Below are 13976 nucleotides of genomic sequence, written 5' to 3'. Positions count from 1 at the left end.
TTTTTCTACAAAGAGGGCACTTTTGTGCAGGATTCGGCTCGAACAGGGCACCAAACACACCGTTTATTTTCATAAAGGCACTATGGAGGACATTTGGCTCCAAAGAGGGCAATTTAGCACAAGTTTTGGCTCCAAAACGGGCACTTTATCGCAGGTTTTGGCTTCAAAAGGGCACTTTAGCGTAGGTTTTGGGTCCAAAGAGGGCACTCTCGAGCAGGTTCTTGCTTCTAAAGTGCCCCTAGGACATGATTTGGCTTAAAAGAGGGGACTTGGCCCAGGTTTTGGCTTCAGATAGCACTTTATCTCAGGTTTTTGCACCACATAGGGCACTTTAGTGCAGGACTCAGCTCTGAAGAGGGCACTCTGTACAGGTTTTTGCTCAAAAAGGACACCAAACAGACAGTTTAGTTTCATAAGGGCAGTACGGAGGACATTTGGCTCCAAAGAGGGGACTGCAGCCAAGGTTTTGGCTGAAACAGGGCACTTGAGCGCAGGTTTTGGGTCCAAAGAGGACACTCTTGCACAGGTTGTTGCTTTTAAAAAGCTTTTTAGGACATGATTTGGCTGTAAAGAGGGCACTTTGGTACAGGTATTGGCTTTAAAGAGCACTTTATCTCAGGTTTTGGCTCCATAGAGGGCCTCAGCACAGGTTTCTTCTCTAAGAGGACACTAAACACACAGTTCAGTTTTGAAAGTGGCTCTCTGAAGCACATTTTGGTTTTAAAGAGGCCTTTGTCCTCTCTTTATGCACACCACTTACCATCATGGTCTTTTTTTAATATCAATCAGGTTCCTAATCATATTCTCCAGTTATCAGGGATAAAGTTTACTGTCAGACTGTTAGAGCAAAGACCGAAGGAGGAAAATAACAGGTCATCCTCTCTGTTTCAGGAGTTAAATGTTCACTTCAGGTGTTGTTAATGAGCTTTTACTCCACCAGGTTCAGATCTGAAGGATCCTAAAGGATCCCAAAGATCAAATATCACAGGACTGATAAGATGAAGACCCTCTGTGGAGGTTTTAAGGCTCTCTGTGCAGGACTGAGACCACCAGCATCATTCACGGCTTCACCTCCAGATAAACTCATCACGGCTCTCTCCAGATTTCTCTGACTGATGCTGGAGCTTCTCCCCGTAAAGCGTTTCCAGCCGCTCAGCGTGTAGTCTGAAGGTGGAGTGATAAACTCTGTATCACAGCCTGATTTCTCTGCTCGTACAGACTCTACGACCCGCTCTGATCCGACCTGTGTGGAGTATCTGAGCTGAGAGCGCCGTGTCTGGGTGGTTTACTTCCTGCTGCAGCGTGACGGAGCCAACGCGTCGACCCAACATGAAGAGCTCTGATTAAGGATGTGAGGCGCTGCGGGCTGAGCGGATGCTGCAGCCTCAGAGGGACTGCGTGGGCTGTTTTCGCTCTGTACGGCCGTCCGCTGGAATAAGAAATGTTCTGAGCAGCTGCTGAAGCACAGATAGGAAAGCGTCGATTGATTTTATACAAACTGCCTGAACTCTGCATCAAGGACGCTGCATCCCTCCTCCTCACACTTCCTCAGCCTCTCCACTTTGTTTGCTCAGTTTGGAAACTTCCTGTGACCAGGAGCGAGCTGAACGTGTGTCTGCGACGAGGACAAACACTGCTCGAACATTCAACCTGTGGTTTGGGTAGATATTACCCCAAAACACAAGGGATTGTGGGTAAAGCAGCGACTCATGAGTGCTTTCCAAAGTTCCTTCATGCATTCGTAAGCGTCTCCACAAAGACGGAGGCTGTCAGCAGATTTGTTTCAGGATCAGCTCGGCAGATGAAGGATTCATGAAGCAGAAACGGACTTTAGGCAGAAGTAAAGACAGGAAGTTAGTGAACATCGTTTTACACTCATCCCATGTCAGGCGGAGACGTGACAGAGCCATCAGGCCACGCTCCGCCGCACAAACACGCCTCCATCCACACGTGGAGGAGTCTGCTCACTGTTCAGGTTTCCGGCTCCGTTGTCTTCCTTCATGCGTCGTCCTCGCCACGGGCCACCGCGCCCCGAGCTGGACGTTCCTCTGCGTTTATGTATGCATGCATGCGCGTGTTCACTGAGTCCCAGGCCGGGTTCAGCCGCTCACAGCCGAGGATCCTGCTCCGGCTGAGAGACACATTGGGTTTGCTCAGGAGGCCGAGTGGAAAGAGACGAGGGCTCTGTGAGGCGTGGAAGCTTCTGGAGAGAGAAACTGTGAGCGGGCGGTTTGTCCTCACACTCCAGAGGAAACAGGAACCACAAAGATCAGGAGACTCACGAAGGAGAAGTGGAGTTTTTAAAAAGTGTTTAAATTGTTTTAATATCACTGAGCATACGATAATATGTCTAATTCATTAGTTGACAGCAGGGGGCAGTCGTGAGTCTTTGGACTGTTGGAGGAAGCAGCATCAGCAAATGACGTCAGAGTCAGGATCTGACTTTGACGTCAGAGCTCCAAGATGAAAAAAGTCGTTGTTTTGAGTTAAAGAAAAACTTCTGGGAGGAAAGTTTGAATTCTAAGATCAAGGTTGAAAACCGATGGAAAAGTCAGAATTTAATTATCAAAGTGGTTTTCTGGGAGAAAAAAAAAAAAAAAAAAGTTGGTATTATAAGTTAGAACTTGGAATTGTTGCTACGTTAGAATTCCAAGATAAAAGAAAAGATTCTTTTAAAAAAAATAAACAATAAAATGTTGTCTTTTTCTTTCTGGAACAAAAGTCAGAACTCTTAAGATTTTGGACAGAATTTGGGGTCAGAGTTCTTTGAAAAAAAATCTTAGAAATCAGAGTTTAAAGATGGGATTTTGGGAAAAAAAAAAAACAGGAATTTGTAAATCAAAGTAAAAGTTTAGGGGGAAAAAAGTCTGACTTTAAGACGTTTAGAGTTAGATTGCTGCACAAAAGTTGGAAATCAGAGAGCAAGGCTAAATTTCTGTGGAAAAACTTAGAATTCTAAAAACAAAAGTCGGAAATCTGAGGTTAATAGTCGGATGTGTGATCGGAGTGGTGTTCAGGTACAAAAAACCCAACTTCTGAGCCCAGAGACGGACATTCTGAAATATCGTTATTCTAAGGTCCAAGTTTGATTTTTTTGAAAAAGTCAGAATCTAGAGATGGAAGATTGAATTATGAGGATAAAACTTAGCACTGTAAGATTTAAGTTTGAATTTGAAGATTAAGGATTGGGATTCTCAGAACTCTGAGATTAAAGATGAAATTCTGAGGAAAAGTTTGAATTCTGAGATCAAAGTGGAATTCTAGTAAAAAAAGGTAGAACTTGGAGCAGATTTGTTGTTTTCTCTCCGGAACAAAAGTCAGAACTCTAAGATTTTAGATTTTAGTCAGAATTTCAAGTCCAAATTCTTTGATAAGAAATTCTAGAATTCAGAGATCAGAGTTGGAATTTTGGAGGGAAGTCAGAACTTGACGATCAAAGTCAGAACTCTGAGGAAAACTCATGATTCTAGGATCATAGCTGGAATCCTGGGATCAGAAAACTAGATTGTGTTTTCCTCTTCAGGGAGTTCCCATCAGTCAAAGCGTAGACTCCTCCATCGCTCTGAGCTGACGTGGATCAGCGCTGCGTTTGGTCGAGCATCTCTCCAGTCTTCATTAATCACTGATTGTTTTACCCAGAATCCTCTCTGTCTTCTCAGAATCAGTTAAATGTCATTATTCTGGTGAGGCTGACCTTTCATCGGCCTCCAGGAACAAACCAACATTTCCTCCCCCACCTCCTCCTCCTCCTCCTCCTCCTCCACTCCCTGGTCGAGCCGTTTTCGCTCAGACCGCCGGCGCTGCGCCTGAGCGTGTTGATGTTTATCACGATAATGGGACAGATTTCATTTCACTCTCATTCACGGCCCACAGCGCAGCGTATGTAAAACAACGGACAGGAGGAGACGGATCATCTGGACTGAGGAGACGCAGAGCAGCAGCGCAGGAGGAGGAGGAGGAGAATTTTTACTCCCTTAGACTCCTCTCTCCTCTCCTCCATCCTTTCCTCCTCTCCTCCATCCTTCGTTCCTGTCCTTTCCTCCATCCTTCCCTCTTTCCTCCTCCTGCCCTCCTGTCCTCCAACCTTCATTTCTTTCCTCCAGCCTTTCTTTCCCTTCTCTTCTCCATCCTTCTTTCCTTGCCTCCATCCTTCACTTCTCTCCTCCATCCTTATTTTCTCTCCTTTCCTCCATCCTTCCTTCTTCCCCTCCCCCCATCTTCCTTCCTCTTCTCTCCTTTCCTCCATCCTTCCCTCCTCTCCTCCATCCTTCTTTCCTTGCCTCCATCCTTCACTCCTCTCCTCTATCCTTCTTTTACCTTCTCTCCTCCATCTTTCTTTCCTTGCCTCCATCCTTCACTTCTTTCCTCTCCTCCATCCTTCTTTCCTGTCCTTTCCTTCCTCCTTCCCTTCTTCCCTTGATCCTTCCCTTCTCTCCTAAATCCTTATTTCCTCTCCTCTGTCCTTTCTCTTCTTTCTCTCCTCTCCTCCATCCTTCCTCCCCCCCCCTTACTCTTCTCTCCTCTCCTCCATCCTTCCTTTCTCTCCTCCATCCTTCCTTCCTCTCCTTTACCCTTTGTTCCTTTTCTCCATCCTTACCTTCTCCCCTTTCTTTCATCCTTTTCCTCTTTCCTACATCCTTCTTTCTTCTATTCCATTCTCAACTCCTCCATCCATCCCTCTCTCCTCTTCTCTATCCTTCCCTCCTCTCCTCTCCTGCATCCTCCCCTTTTCTCCTCCATGTTTCCCTCCTCTCCTCCATCCATCCTTTCTCTCCTCTCCTCGCCTCCTTCCCTCCTCTCCTGCTCTCAGTTTGTCGACAGACCTTCAGAGACGTTATAAAAAGACAGGAACAGACACTGCTGTGTTTTCACCTCCTCCTCCCTCTCCTCCCCCTCCTCCTGTCTCCTCCTCATCCTCTCCTCTTCGTCTCTCATGTCTCTGAAGTGAAGTTTCCTCTCTTGTTCGGCTGTTGTCTCCTCCGCTGCCGCGAAACAACACAAGAGCCAAAACAACAGCGAGCGGCGAAGCACCTTCAAACCAAACAAATCCCCTCTCAGAAGCAGACGGCGAGAAAAACACTCAGAGAGGAGAGACGGAGTAGACTCACAGACGTGTGTGTGTGTGTGTGTGTGTGTGTGTGTGTGTGTGTGTATCCCTGACTCTGTGGTTGGAATACCTGCTGCGTGGATGTTAGCTGACTGATCTTCTGGAAGTTGCGTTTTATTTTGGAGGAGTTTCCTCTTCCTTCCTGTCACTCCGTCTCTCTCGTCTCGCCGAGCGGCGCGGCGGGATGAAAGCGGAGGGAACGCGACGGGTTGCGTTTGTAAAGATGTCTGCTCTTCCCCTTTTGGCTGAGAGCGGCTCGGCTTTCATGCCACAGTCTGAACAAGTGGCGCTAGCTTAGCTAACAAGCCGTGTTACTACAAAGCGCAGACTGACAACAATAGCAACCTGTTGCTGCGCAAGCTAACGGAATGAAGCGACACGAAAATAAACAAAACAACAAGTTTTAGATCAACATGAAGAGAAACACTTCTGAGAAAACACACGGAGCATCAAACGACGGTTTGTGACCTGAATTTATTCCACCACCGTCAAAAAAATCCAGTTTAAAATTACCGTATTGTCTGAAATATAAGAGCCCCTCTTCCTTTCTTTAAAACTAAATGCACTTCATGTCCCTTGATTCAAAAGGTGAAAGTTAAAGGGTTAAAAGAAGAAGTAGTTAAAGGTGCATTCTGCCAGATTAAAAAAAAAAAAGTGAATAAAATATCAACTTTTACGGGAATAATCCTGCTCAATTGTCTCCTCTGGGCTTCCATACATGTGTGTCAGTGTCTGTGTCTGCCTCAAACCCCCTCCTCTGCCTGGACGTTGATGTTTTGGTCGTTTCAGGATGTTCCTGGGCGGATAGTAGTTGTGGTTACCTCAGCCAATCACAGCACGCCCAGAGTGAGGGACTTTGCGTGTTGATTAGCGAGTAGAAGAAGCTAATCAGAGCAGCTAACAGCAGACGTAGCACGGGGGAAGAAGAACAACCAAGAGGATAAAGCTTTTTCCTAAACAAGGGTGAAGCTTGGCTCAACTTTCACTCACTTTCAGGAACTTGGAAAGCAGCATGGGACAAAGAGCAAATTGACTTAGCTTAGCTGCTAGCCCAGTATGTGTCAAATACCTGTGATTAGCTTGGGCTAACATGCTAAGTCGGGTGCATGGCTCTTGAGTCTCTCCCACATAGAAATACAATGCTACAGGTGGTTGCTTGGAGTGAGTGTGTTCACGTCGTCACAGTCGGAAGCTGTGGGTGTGTGCTGCCGCTGGCACTGAGCCAAGGAGGAGGAGACCAGTTTGAAAGTTGTGTTTACTGACACGTAACCAAAACTCCTTAAAGGGTTAAGAGTAGTTACTGGAAGATAAAACAATACTCTTGGTGGTCCTTCTATAGGTACTGGCCAATTTATCTGTAGTGTTGAATGCTGATTCAAGATACCATATTGAGGTACCTAAACGCGTCCTTGTGAAAGTGAAGGAGTGGAAGAGTAGGTGATTTTCCATGCTGAACATGAACACAGCATTGTGGGTTTATATATTGAGGAATAAACTTGTTAAATTGAAAAACTTTGAGATTTTATTATCAAACAAATTAATACTTATTTCCATGTAAACACACAAAAGTCCTAAAATTTGGTACCATTGAGTACTGATACTGATTGCTAGGTACCGGGCATTGGTACGGTGACGTTTCAAATGTGAAAGGTACCCATCCTTAGTGGTGAAAACACTTTTTTGTAGTCAAGGAAAGAAGCAAACTACCAAAATAGGAGACAAAAAAAAAAAAATTGCAGTTCCTAAAGTGTCCACTTGAGGCTGATCCCAAAAATGTTGTGTGCTCCTTATCACTCGTTTAGATTTGAAAAACTGGAACAGCAGAGTCTGAAGTCTTTACACGTCTGAGAGCTCATTTCTTTACTCAAACACTTTCAGCAGCTGAAGAAGTTTTTGTAGCTAATCAGTTACAGTTTTGGTGTATTGACTCAAATTCTCAAGTGTTAAAACTCCTTCGATTCATGAATGATGAACAGATTTGGATTCAAAGTGAAAAAATCCACCAACACACTCCTCAGTTTTCATTTAGTGGCTCTGAGCAGCTCTTTCCTGAAGGTTACGGAGCTTCTTCTTGTTTCCTCTCTTTTAAAAACCACACATTGAAAAGCAGGATCACATTTTTCTGTGCAGCAAATAATCCTGAACATCAGTACTTTGAAGAAAGAGCCTCACGTTTTCAACGCAGCTCCATCAAATCAAATGTGCCCTTGGGAAAAAGTGTTTTGAATCCTGGCTCTGTGGATATTTAGACAAGATGAAAGTTTCCCCAGCTGAAGCTTTTTGACGGATCTGGACGGATGCTCTGATGCTCTGATGCACGTGGCATGAAGTATTGGGCGTACGCCACCACCTTAACCCGGGTTTTTAGGCTGAAAGTCGTCCTGAGCCACATGTCTGTGATCTGTCCAATCAGAGTTGAGATGAAGCTGGCATTTCCAATATGGCGACCTCCGTGTTTGGGTGTTACTTCTTGAGAAACTGGTGGATGGCGTATGGCTCCTTCATGTTGATTTCTATCCTTCGTTAGCGCACGATGAGTGGAATTTACCACCATGTTTTTAACTTTCATGACATGAAACACGACGCTCTGTGTTGTCGCTGAAATCTTTCGCAGATTTTAACGTCACAGTTCATCAGTTTGTATAAAGTTTGTCCTCCTATGACTAACCCATCCTTTCCCTCCCTCCTCCTCCAGGTGATGAGTGGTACCTGTGCAGACTCACTCTGAGCATGCCCAGTCAGGCTGACCTGCAGTGGACCATGTCTCCCTCTCCCTACCTGGGCGCTCTGGGTCCTGACGCCTCACCTGGATCTGTGGTGTACCGGCTGTCGGCTCAGCAGAGAGACGGGACCCTGGGGCAGGTCCAGTACTTCCTGATGGACGGTGAGTCACCTGGAGCGGGGTGTGATGTCGTGGCGTCTCATTGGGTGGCATATGAATCCCTATTCCTCTCTGAAATCTGCAGCGTGTGTGAAAACCTGTCACCTCCAGCGACCAATCCCCCGTCTCATTCTGCTGCCTCCTCCTAAACGCTGTCGCCACGCCGGCTCCCGCTCTTATCTCCCGCCTGTATCTGTAATTAGGTCCGCTGCCTCTCCGCCAGGCGCTCTGTGACAAACCTGTTTTGTTCAAAGGAGCGATTTATAAATAAAATTTGACTTGTTGAATTTCAATTACCGTCAAGCCAGAGAGGGAGAGAAAAACGCACATAAACGGCGTGGAGCCGCGCTGCTAATCGCTCCCTGGGGCAGAGAAAGCTCCTAGATTCGGGAATAATAGCAGAGTCTCTGGAGAGCGGCGGGTGGGAGGGTGGGCGGATGGGCGCCGGTGGCTGTGGATTTTCTCTTTTTTTGTTATTATTCTACAGCAGAAGAGGAGAAGAAGAAGGAGACGAAGAAGAGGGGAGGAGGAGGAGGAGGAAGATATTTTAAGAGCTAATTTCTAATGCGTTAATATTAAAAGCTTCTCACTTCCCTCTGGCGTAATGTGACTACATGTGTACCAACGAATAATCCAATAATTTACATTTAAAATGTTTTTAATATCATGCCAGTATGGAGATATATTCAAGAAGTGTGCGTGGAGCCAATTAGGAGCATTAATGTGATTTACTGACTTTAAGAAACTTTGCTTACAGTTTGAGGGAGAGGAGGAGAAGTTTGTTCATCTTTAAAAACACGTTTTACCCTCAGTCAGAGCTGGAGGGGAAATAATCCTAATAATAGCAAAGTTAGCATTTAACTTTATTTCTCTGAGGTCTGGTGTCACCGCGGTAAACGTCTCTCTGAGCTGACAGTTTGTGTTCAGAGTCAGTTGGAGTTCCGGAATTCTCGTGATGTCACATTCCGATTCCGTTTTTTAAACTAAGAACATTCCAAAAGTGACAGTTAGGACTACTCACAATTCTACCACTTAGCCCCTGGTTTTGCGTGTCTACGTCTACTGAAGTGGTGACACAATTCTCCGTAAGGTAAAACAAAGACAAACCAGGGCCTCACTAAAACCAAAGGGTTTGACAAATTTCCAGTGATGTGAATATTTTTCATCAGAAATCCAATCCTTTGCTACTCCATGTTTATATTAGCCATGTTTTGAATTGTTTTATTTCCTTTTTTTTTTAAAGTGCTTAACAAATAAAGTTGGATTGGATTGGATTGAATTACTTGTTATAACGAGCTAGCTAATGCTGCTAAAGCGACAGCTACAGCTAATAATAGCTACACTGATGTCTGTAGCTATTGAAGGATGAAGGATTAGACAGATACCGTATTTTCCGCACTATAAGGCGCACCTAAAAGCCTCCAGTTTTGTCAAAAGCCGACAGTGCGCCTTATATATACCCCTACCATAGTTGGGGGCGTCGCCGGAGTAACAGCGGTAAGCAGTGAGAACCTGTAAAGAGGAATTCTGCTAAGTGCTAACATTAGCTCACAGGCTGGCCGGGGCTTCTTCTCCTGTTTATTGTTAGAGCAATATAGCGCCCCCCAAAGGTCTGGCATTTGAACTGATCTCTGGAAACAGCTTTTTGTGGACGGCAGAAACGGCTTCGTCTTTACAGCGCATTTATTTTGAAAACGGCTCAGAAAATAGTTCAATAGGAAAATGTGCGGCTCCGTGTTGATGTAGCCTGAGTTTGACTGACTTATCTGACTGTTTTGTTGACATTCCCTTTAGCGCAGCTCTATCTAGTGGATGCATAACGCAACCCCAGCCACTACTATAGCTTCTACTCTATGCGCCTTATAAAGCGGTGTGCCCTATATATGAAAACAGTTTTCAAACAGGCCATTCATTGAAGGTGCACCCTATACTCCAAAGCGCCTTATAGTGCGGAAAATATGGTAAGCTGCATTCAGAAGCTGCATTAGCTACATAAGCTAGGATAAGCTAACGTTACTGTATTCAGAAGCTACGCAATAAAGCTTCTAAATACTATGACATGTTAAAGATTGACCACTCGGGGTGGCCCTTAGTCTGCAAATATTGACTGTTTAATAAATGAATGTAGTCTCTGTGACATCACCCATCTGTGTCTGATGCAGAGTTTTGAAGCCTTTCACAGATAGCATCTTTATTAAAAATGCTGAACTCAACCTAGCTTTATTTTGCTTATTAATTAAGCTTCTGAGCTAACAGCTACAGGGTGCCCACCTGTCAGTCAAATCTGTGCCACGCCCTTATATGGGTAAACTTGTTAGCTTAACCCTTGTGATGCATGAAATATGAAAGCTTGTGTCCAGATTTTTGGTAATTCCATTAATTATTACTTCTTTTTATTCTTTGAAAAATATGTTAACATATTTTCATGATGGTGAAAAAAAATCACCAAAGAGGGAGCACCTAGCTTATTTTGAATAGGTGTGTGTGTGGTTCCTAGTGTTTCTTCCAGCCTCAAGTGGCCACTCAAAGAACTGCACTTTTACGCACCTCTGCATGAGCTCCATGTGTTAACAGTGGTAAGAAAACAAAAAAACAGAAGCAGAAAAACACATAACATATCAGTTTCAGAGTGTTAAGATTTTAACGTCTTCACCCCAGTTACTGGAGACTATTATCTGATGTCAAACCCTCAAACTCCTTCACAAAATGTGCCAAAGACGTTTCGTTAAATCTTCATCTCTCTCAGATATTCAGGATTCAGATCACGGTTGTGTTCTGTGAGGAGGAGAAACCAGCTCTGACCTCTGAGAGATAATGAAAGTCTGTTTGTGGGACTCAGATGAACTCTCTACAAATAGACAGCGCGGAGGAAATGATTGACGTGTTGGATGCAGCTGCTGCTGGTTTAACACCCTCTGGTCAACAGCTGGGGATCCCACTCCTCCTTTATTTCTCCTTTCATATTTCCCTGATCAATCCATCCGACCAACTGAACACTGCCTCCCTGCTCCCCTCTGTGTCCTCACTTTCACACTAACCTCCTTTTTTTTGCCTCCTCACTCTATTATTTATATTTCTACGCTCTGTACCTTGACGACCAGCTGCGTAGTTTTCATACGACTGAACGTCTCCAGATAAAACGAGTCCGAAGTGATGCTCGTGTCTTCTCTGATTCCCTCAGGAGGGGACGAGTGCTTCGAGGTGGATCGTCGCTCCGGTGACATCAGGACCACAGGACGACCTCTGACCCCCAGTAAGGAGTACCTGCTGCAGGTGCAGGCGGTGGATGGGCGTGGTCGTAAAGGCCCGCCCGCTGCCGTCTCCATCCTGGCGGGATATCGCCCCCCACAGTTCACCAACTCCACCTACAGCCTGAACGTACCGGAAAACACGGCCGTCGGACAACCGTGAGTCCAGCTCTGACCCCAGCTCTGGTTCTGTTAAATACAAAGTGATGAAATGAATGAATGAATGAATGAATGACAGAAAGAGATTAGTGGTAAAGAAGTCCAGATGGATGGATAAAGAGATGGATAACGTATGGAAAGATAAACGGATGGATAATGTATGGATAGATGAATACAGAGGAAAAGATGATGTTAGTAAATTGACAGTCCAATGATGAACAGATTGGTGGATGGATGTTATATCAATGGATGGATAGATGAGTGGGTAGATGAATGGATGGATGAATGGTGATGGATGCTCAGTTGAATGGATGGATGAATAGATAAATGAAGGCAGAGTTGAATAATGGGCTGGACATAAGAATAAAAAATGGATGAACAGATAGCTAAATGGTTGAGCGGTTGGATGGATGTTAAATCAAAGCATGAATAAGTGAATAGCTAATTGATAAAAAAGATGGTTGGATGATTAAGTAAATGGATGAAAAGATTGGTAGATTGGGTGTTAATTTAATGGACGCTACGTTAGATAGACTGAAGAATAGATAAATAAAAGAATAGTTGAAAAGCAAGATGGATGGATGGATGGATGGATGGATGGATGGATGGATGGATGGATGGATGGATGGATGGATGGATGGATGAATGGATGGATGGATGAATGGATGAATGGATGTAATATCTAAGGATGGATGGATGGATGGATGAAGGATGGATGGATGAATGGATGAATGGATGTAATATCTAAGGATGGATGGATGGATGGATGAAGGATGGATGGATGAAGAATGGATGGATGTAATATCAAAGGATTGATGGATGGATGAATGGATGAATGGATGTAATATCTAAGGATGGATGGATGGATGTATGGATGATGGATGGATGGATGGATGGATGGATGGATGGATGGATGGATGGATGGAAGTAATATCTAAGGATGGATGGATGGATGAATGGATGGATGGATGGATGTAATATCTTAGGATGGATGGATGAATTGTTGGATGGATGAATGAATTGTTGGATGGATGAATGAACCCTCTTTTTGTAACTCGTTAGCTGTGTTATTTCAGCAGCTGGTTATAAAATCAGAGATATCAGATAAAATGAACATCATTTCTTTTTGTCCCTTCATGAATAAAAATCAGAAATCAAAAATAAAATTAGCTCCAGCTTTAAACGCTGTCAAGAGTTTGTCCGGATTCATGTTTGTTTGTTTGTTTGTTTGTTTGTTTGTTTGTTTGTGTCCTCCACATTTACAGAAACAACATTTTACATTCCTCTGCCTCAGAAACTCTGAGTGCAAACGGCAGTATGTGTTTCTGTGTGTGTGAGAGACTGTGTGTGTGAGACTGTGTGTGTGAGGCTGTGTCTGTGTGTGTGTGTGTGTTTCCAGGGCCACCTCTGTGGCTCTGCCTGTCATGTGATGCGTGAAAAGATGAGCCCTGTAGAGCGAGACAAAAGGAGAGGACGGAGGAGAACAGGAAGGAGGGAGAGGTGGAGGTACAAAGAAAGGAAGAAAGGAGGAGGAGGAAGAGGAGGATGAAGGGTGGAGGGGATGAGGAGAAGGACAGGAGGATGGAGGATGGAGGATGGAGGATGGAGGAAGGACCCAGATGCCTGAGCGTGGCCTGAGGCTGAGAATTTGAAAGTGTGGAAAATTCAAATATTTATTAAAAGAGAGGACTGGATAAACATGAAGGGGAGTGTGTGTGTGTGTGTGTGTGTGTGTGTGTGTGTGTGTGTGTGTGTGTGTGTGTGTGTGTGTGTGTGTGTGTGGATCCCTTAGGGCTGCTGGCGTAAAGCACATTGTATTAATATCCAAGTATCCATGCCACCCTGTGAGAGCGTTGGTGTGTGTGTGTCATTGTGTGTGTGTCAGTGTGTGTCTCTGTCTCCATCCCGTTCGCTTTTATGTGTGTTTAACTCCCCTGGATGTGTGTGTGTTTGTGTGAGTGTGAAGGTGGTCTCAGAGCTCCTGTTTAGGCACAGAAACCAGGACCTGACCTGAGGTCTTGGTGGCACAGCGATGGAGCGGGTTGTCTCTCGGTCAGAGGGTTGTTGGTTCAATGCTGACTCGTGTCCTTGAGCAAGACTTTGGACCCTGAATGGGTCTGAGCAGCTCTTGATCCAGAAAGCACAGAACTTGTTTTGGTTGACGCCAAACTACTTTAGGGCCAGCAGGAACCAGATCTGGAGAGGAGGATGGAGGAGTTGGGGTTAGCATTAGCATTAGCATTACCGTTCTATAACCAGGCCTTAAACACTGGTACAAAAACCCAGAAGATAGAATCATTATCTAACTAGTGAGTCAGTTTTAATAACTTTATAGAAATTTCACACCTGGAGCTGTATTTTTTTATGTTTGCAATATTAAGCACTAGATTTTTTTATGCAAATTTACATCAGGCAAAAATGTAGGGAGGAAATATTTCACCTCTATCTGCATTTCTGACTAGCAACAGTAGGGCTGTGACTACGTGCTTTTCTCCAGATTCATTTTTTTTGTTTTGTTTTTTAAGATTTTTGAGGTGTTGTTAGATTGGAATTGTGATTTTTCAATATTTCCGATTTTTGC

The 13976-nt window shown here is 44.5% G+C and overlaps 1 protein-coding gene across 1 annotated transcript in view; it reads left to right on the top strand.

Moving 5' to 3' along the window:
• The window catches only part of LOC141800165 (neural-cadherin), a 152586-nt gene that overhangs the window by 67303 nt on the left and 71307 nt on the right, over positions 1 to 13976 (top strand). Inside the window, exons 2-3 of the mRNA XM_074682571.1 lie at positions 7803 to 7991; positions 11170 to 11395. Of these exons, the coding sequence (XP_074538672.1) occupies positions 7803 to 7991; positions 11170 to 11395 (415 nt within the window). The remainder of the gene's footprint in view (positions 1 to 7802; positions 7992 to 11169; positions 11396 to 13976) is intronic.

The sequence above is a fragment of the Halichoeres trimaculatus genome, unplaced genomic scaffold, assembly GCF_033239565.1.
Source record: "Halichoeres trimaculatus isolate MK-OKI-2021-1 unplaced genomic scaffold, fHalTri1.1 fHalTri1_scaffold_12, whole genome shotgun sequence".
Classification (NCBI taxonomy): domain Eukaryota; kingdom Metazoa; phylum Chordata; class Actinopteri; order Labriformes; family Labridae; genus Halichoeres; species Halichoeres trimaculatus.
Note: the sequence above shows the minus strand (reverse complement) of the source record. Positions and strands in the feature narration are given on the sequence as shown.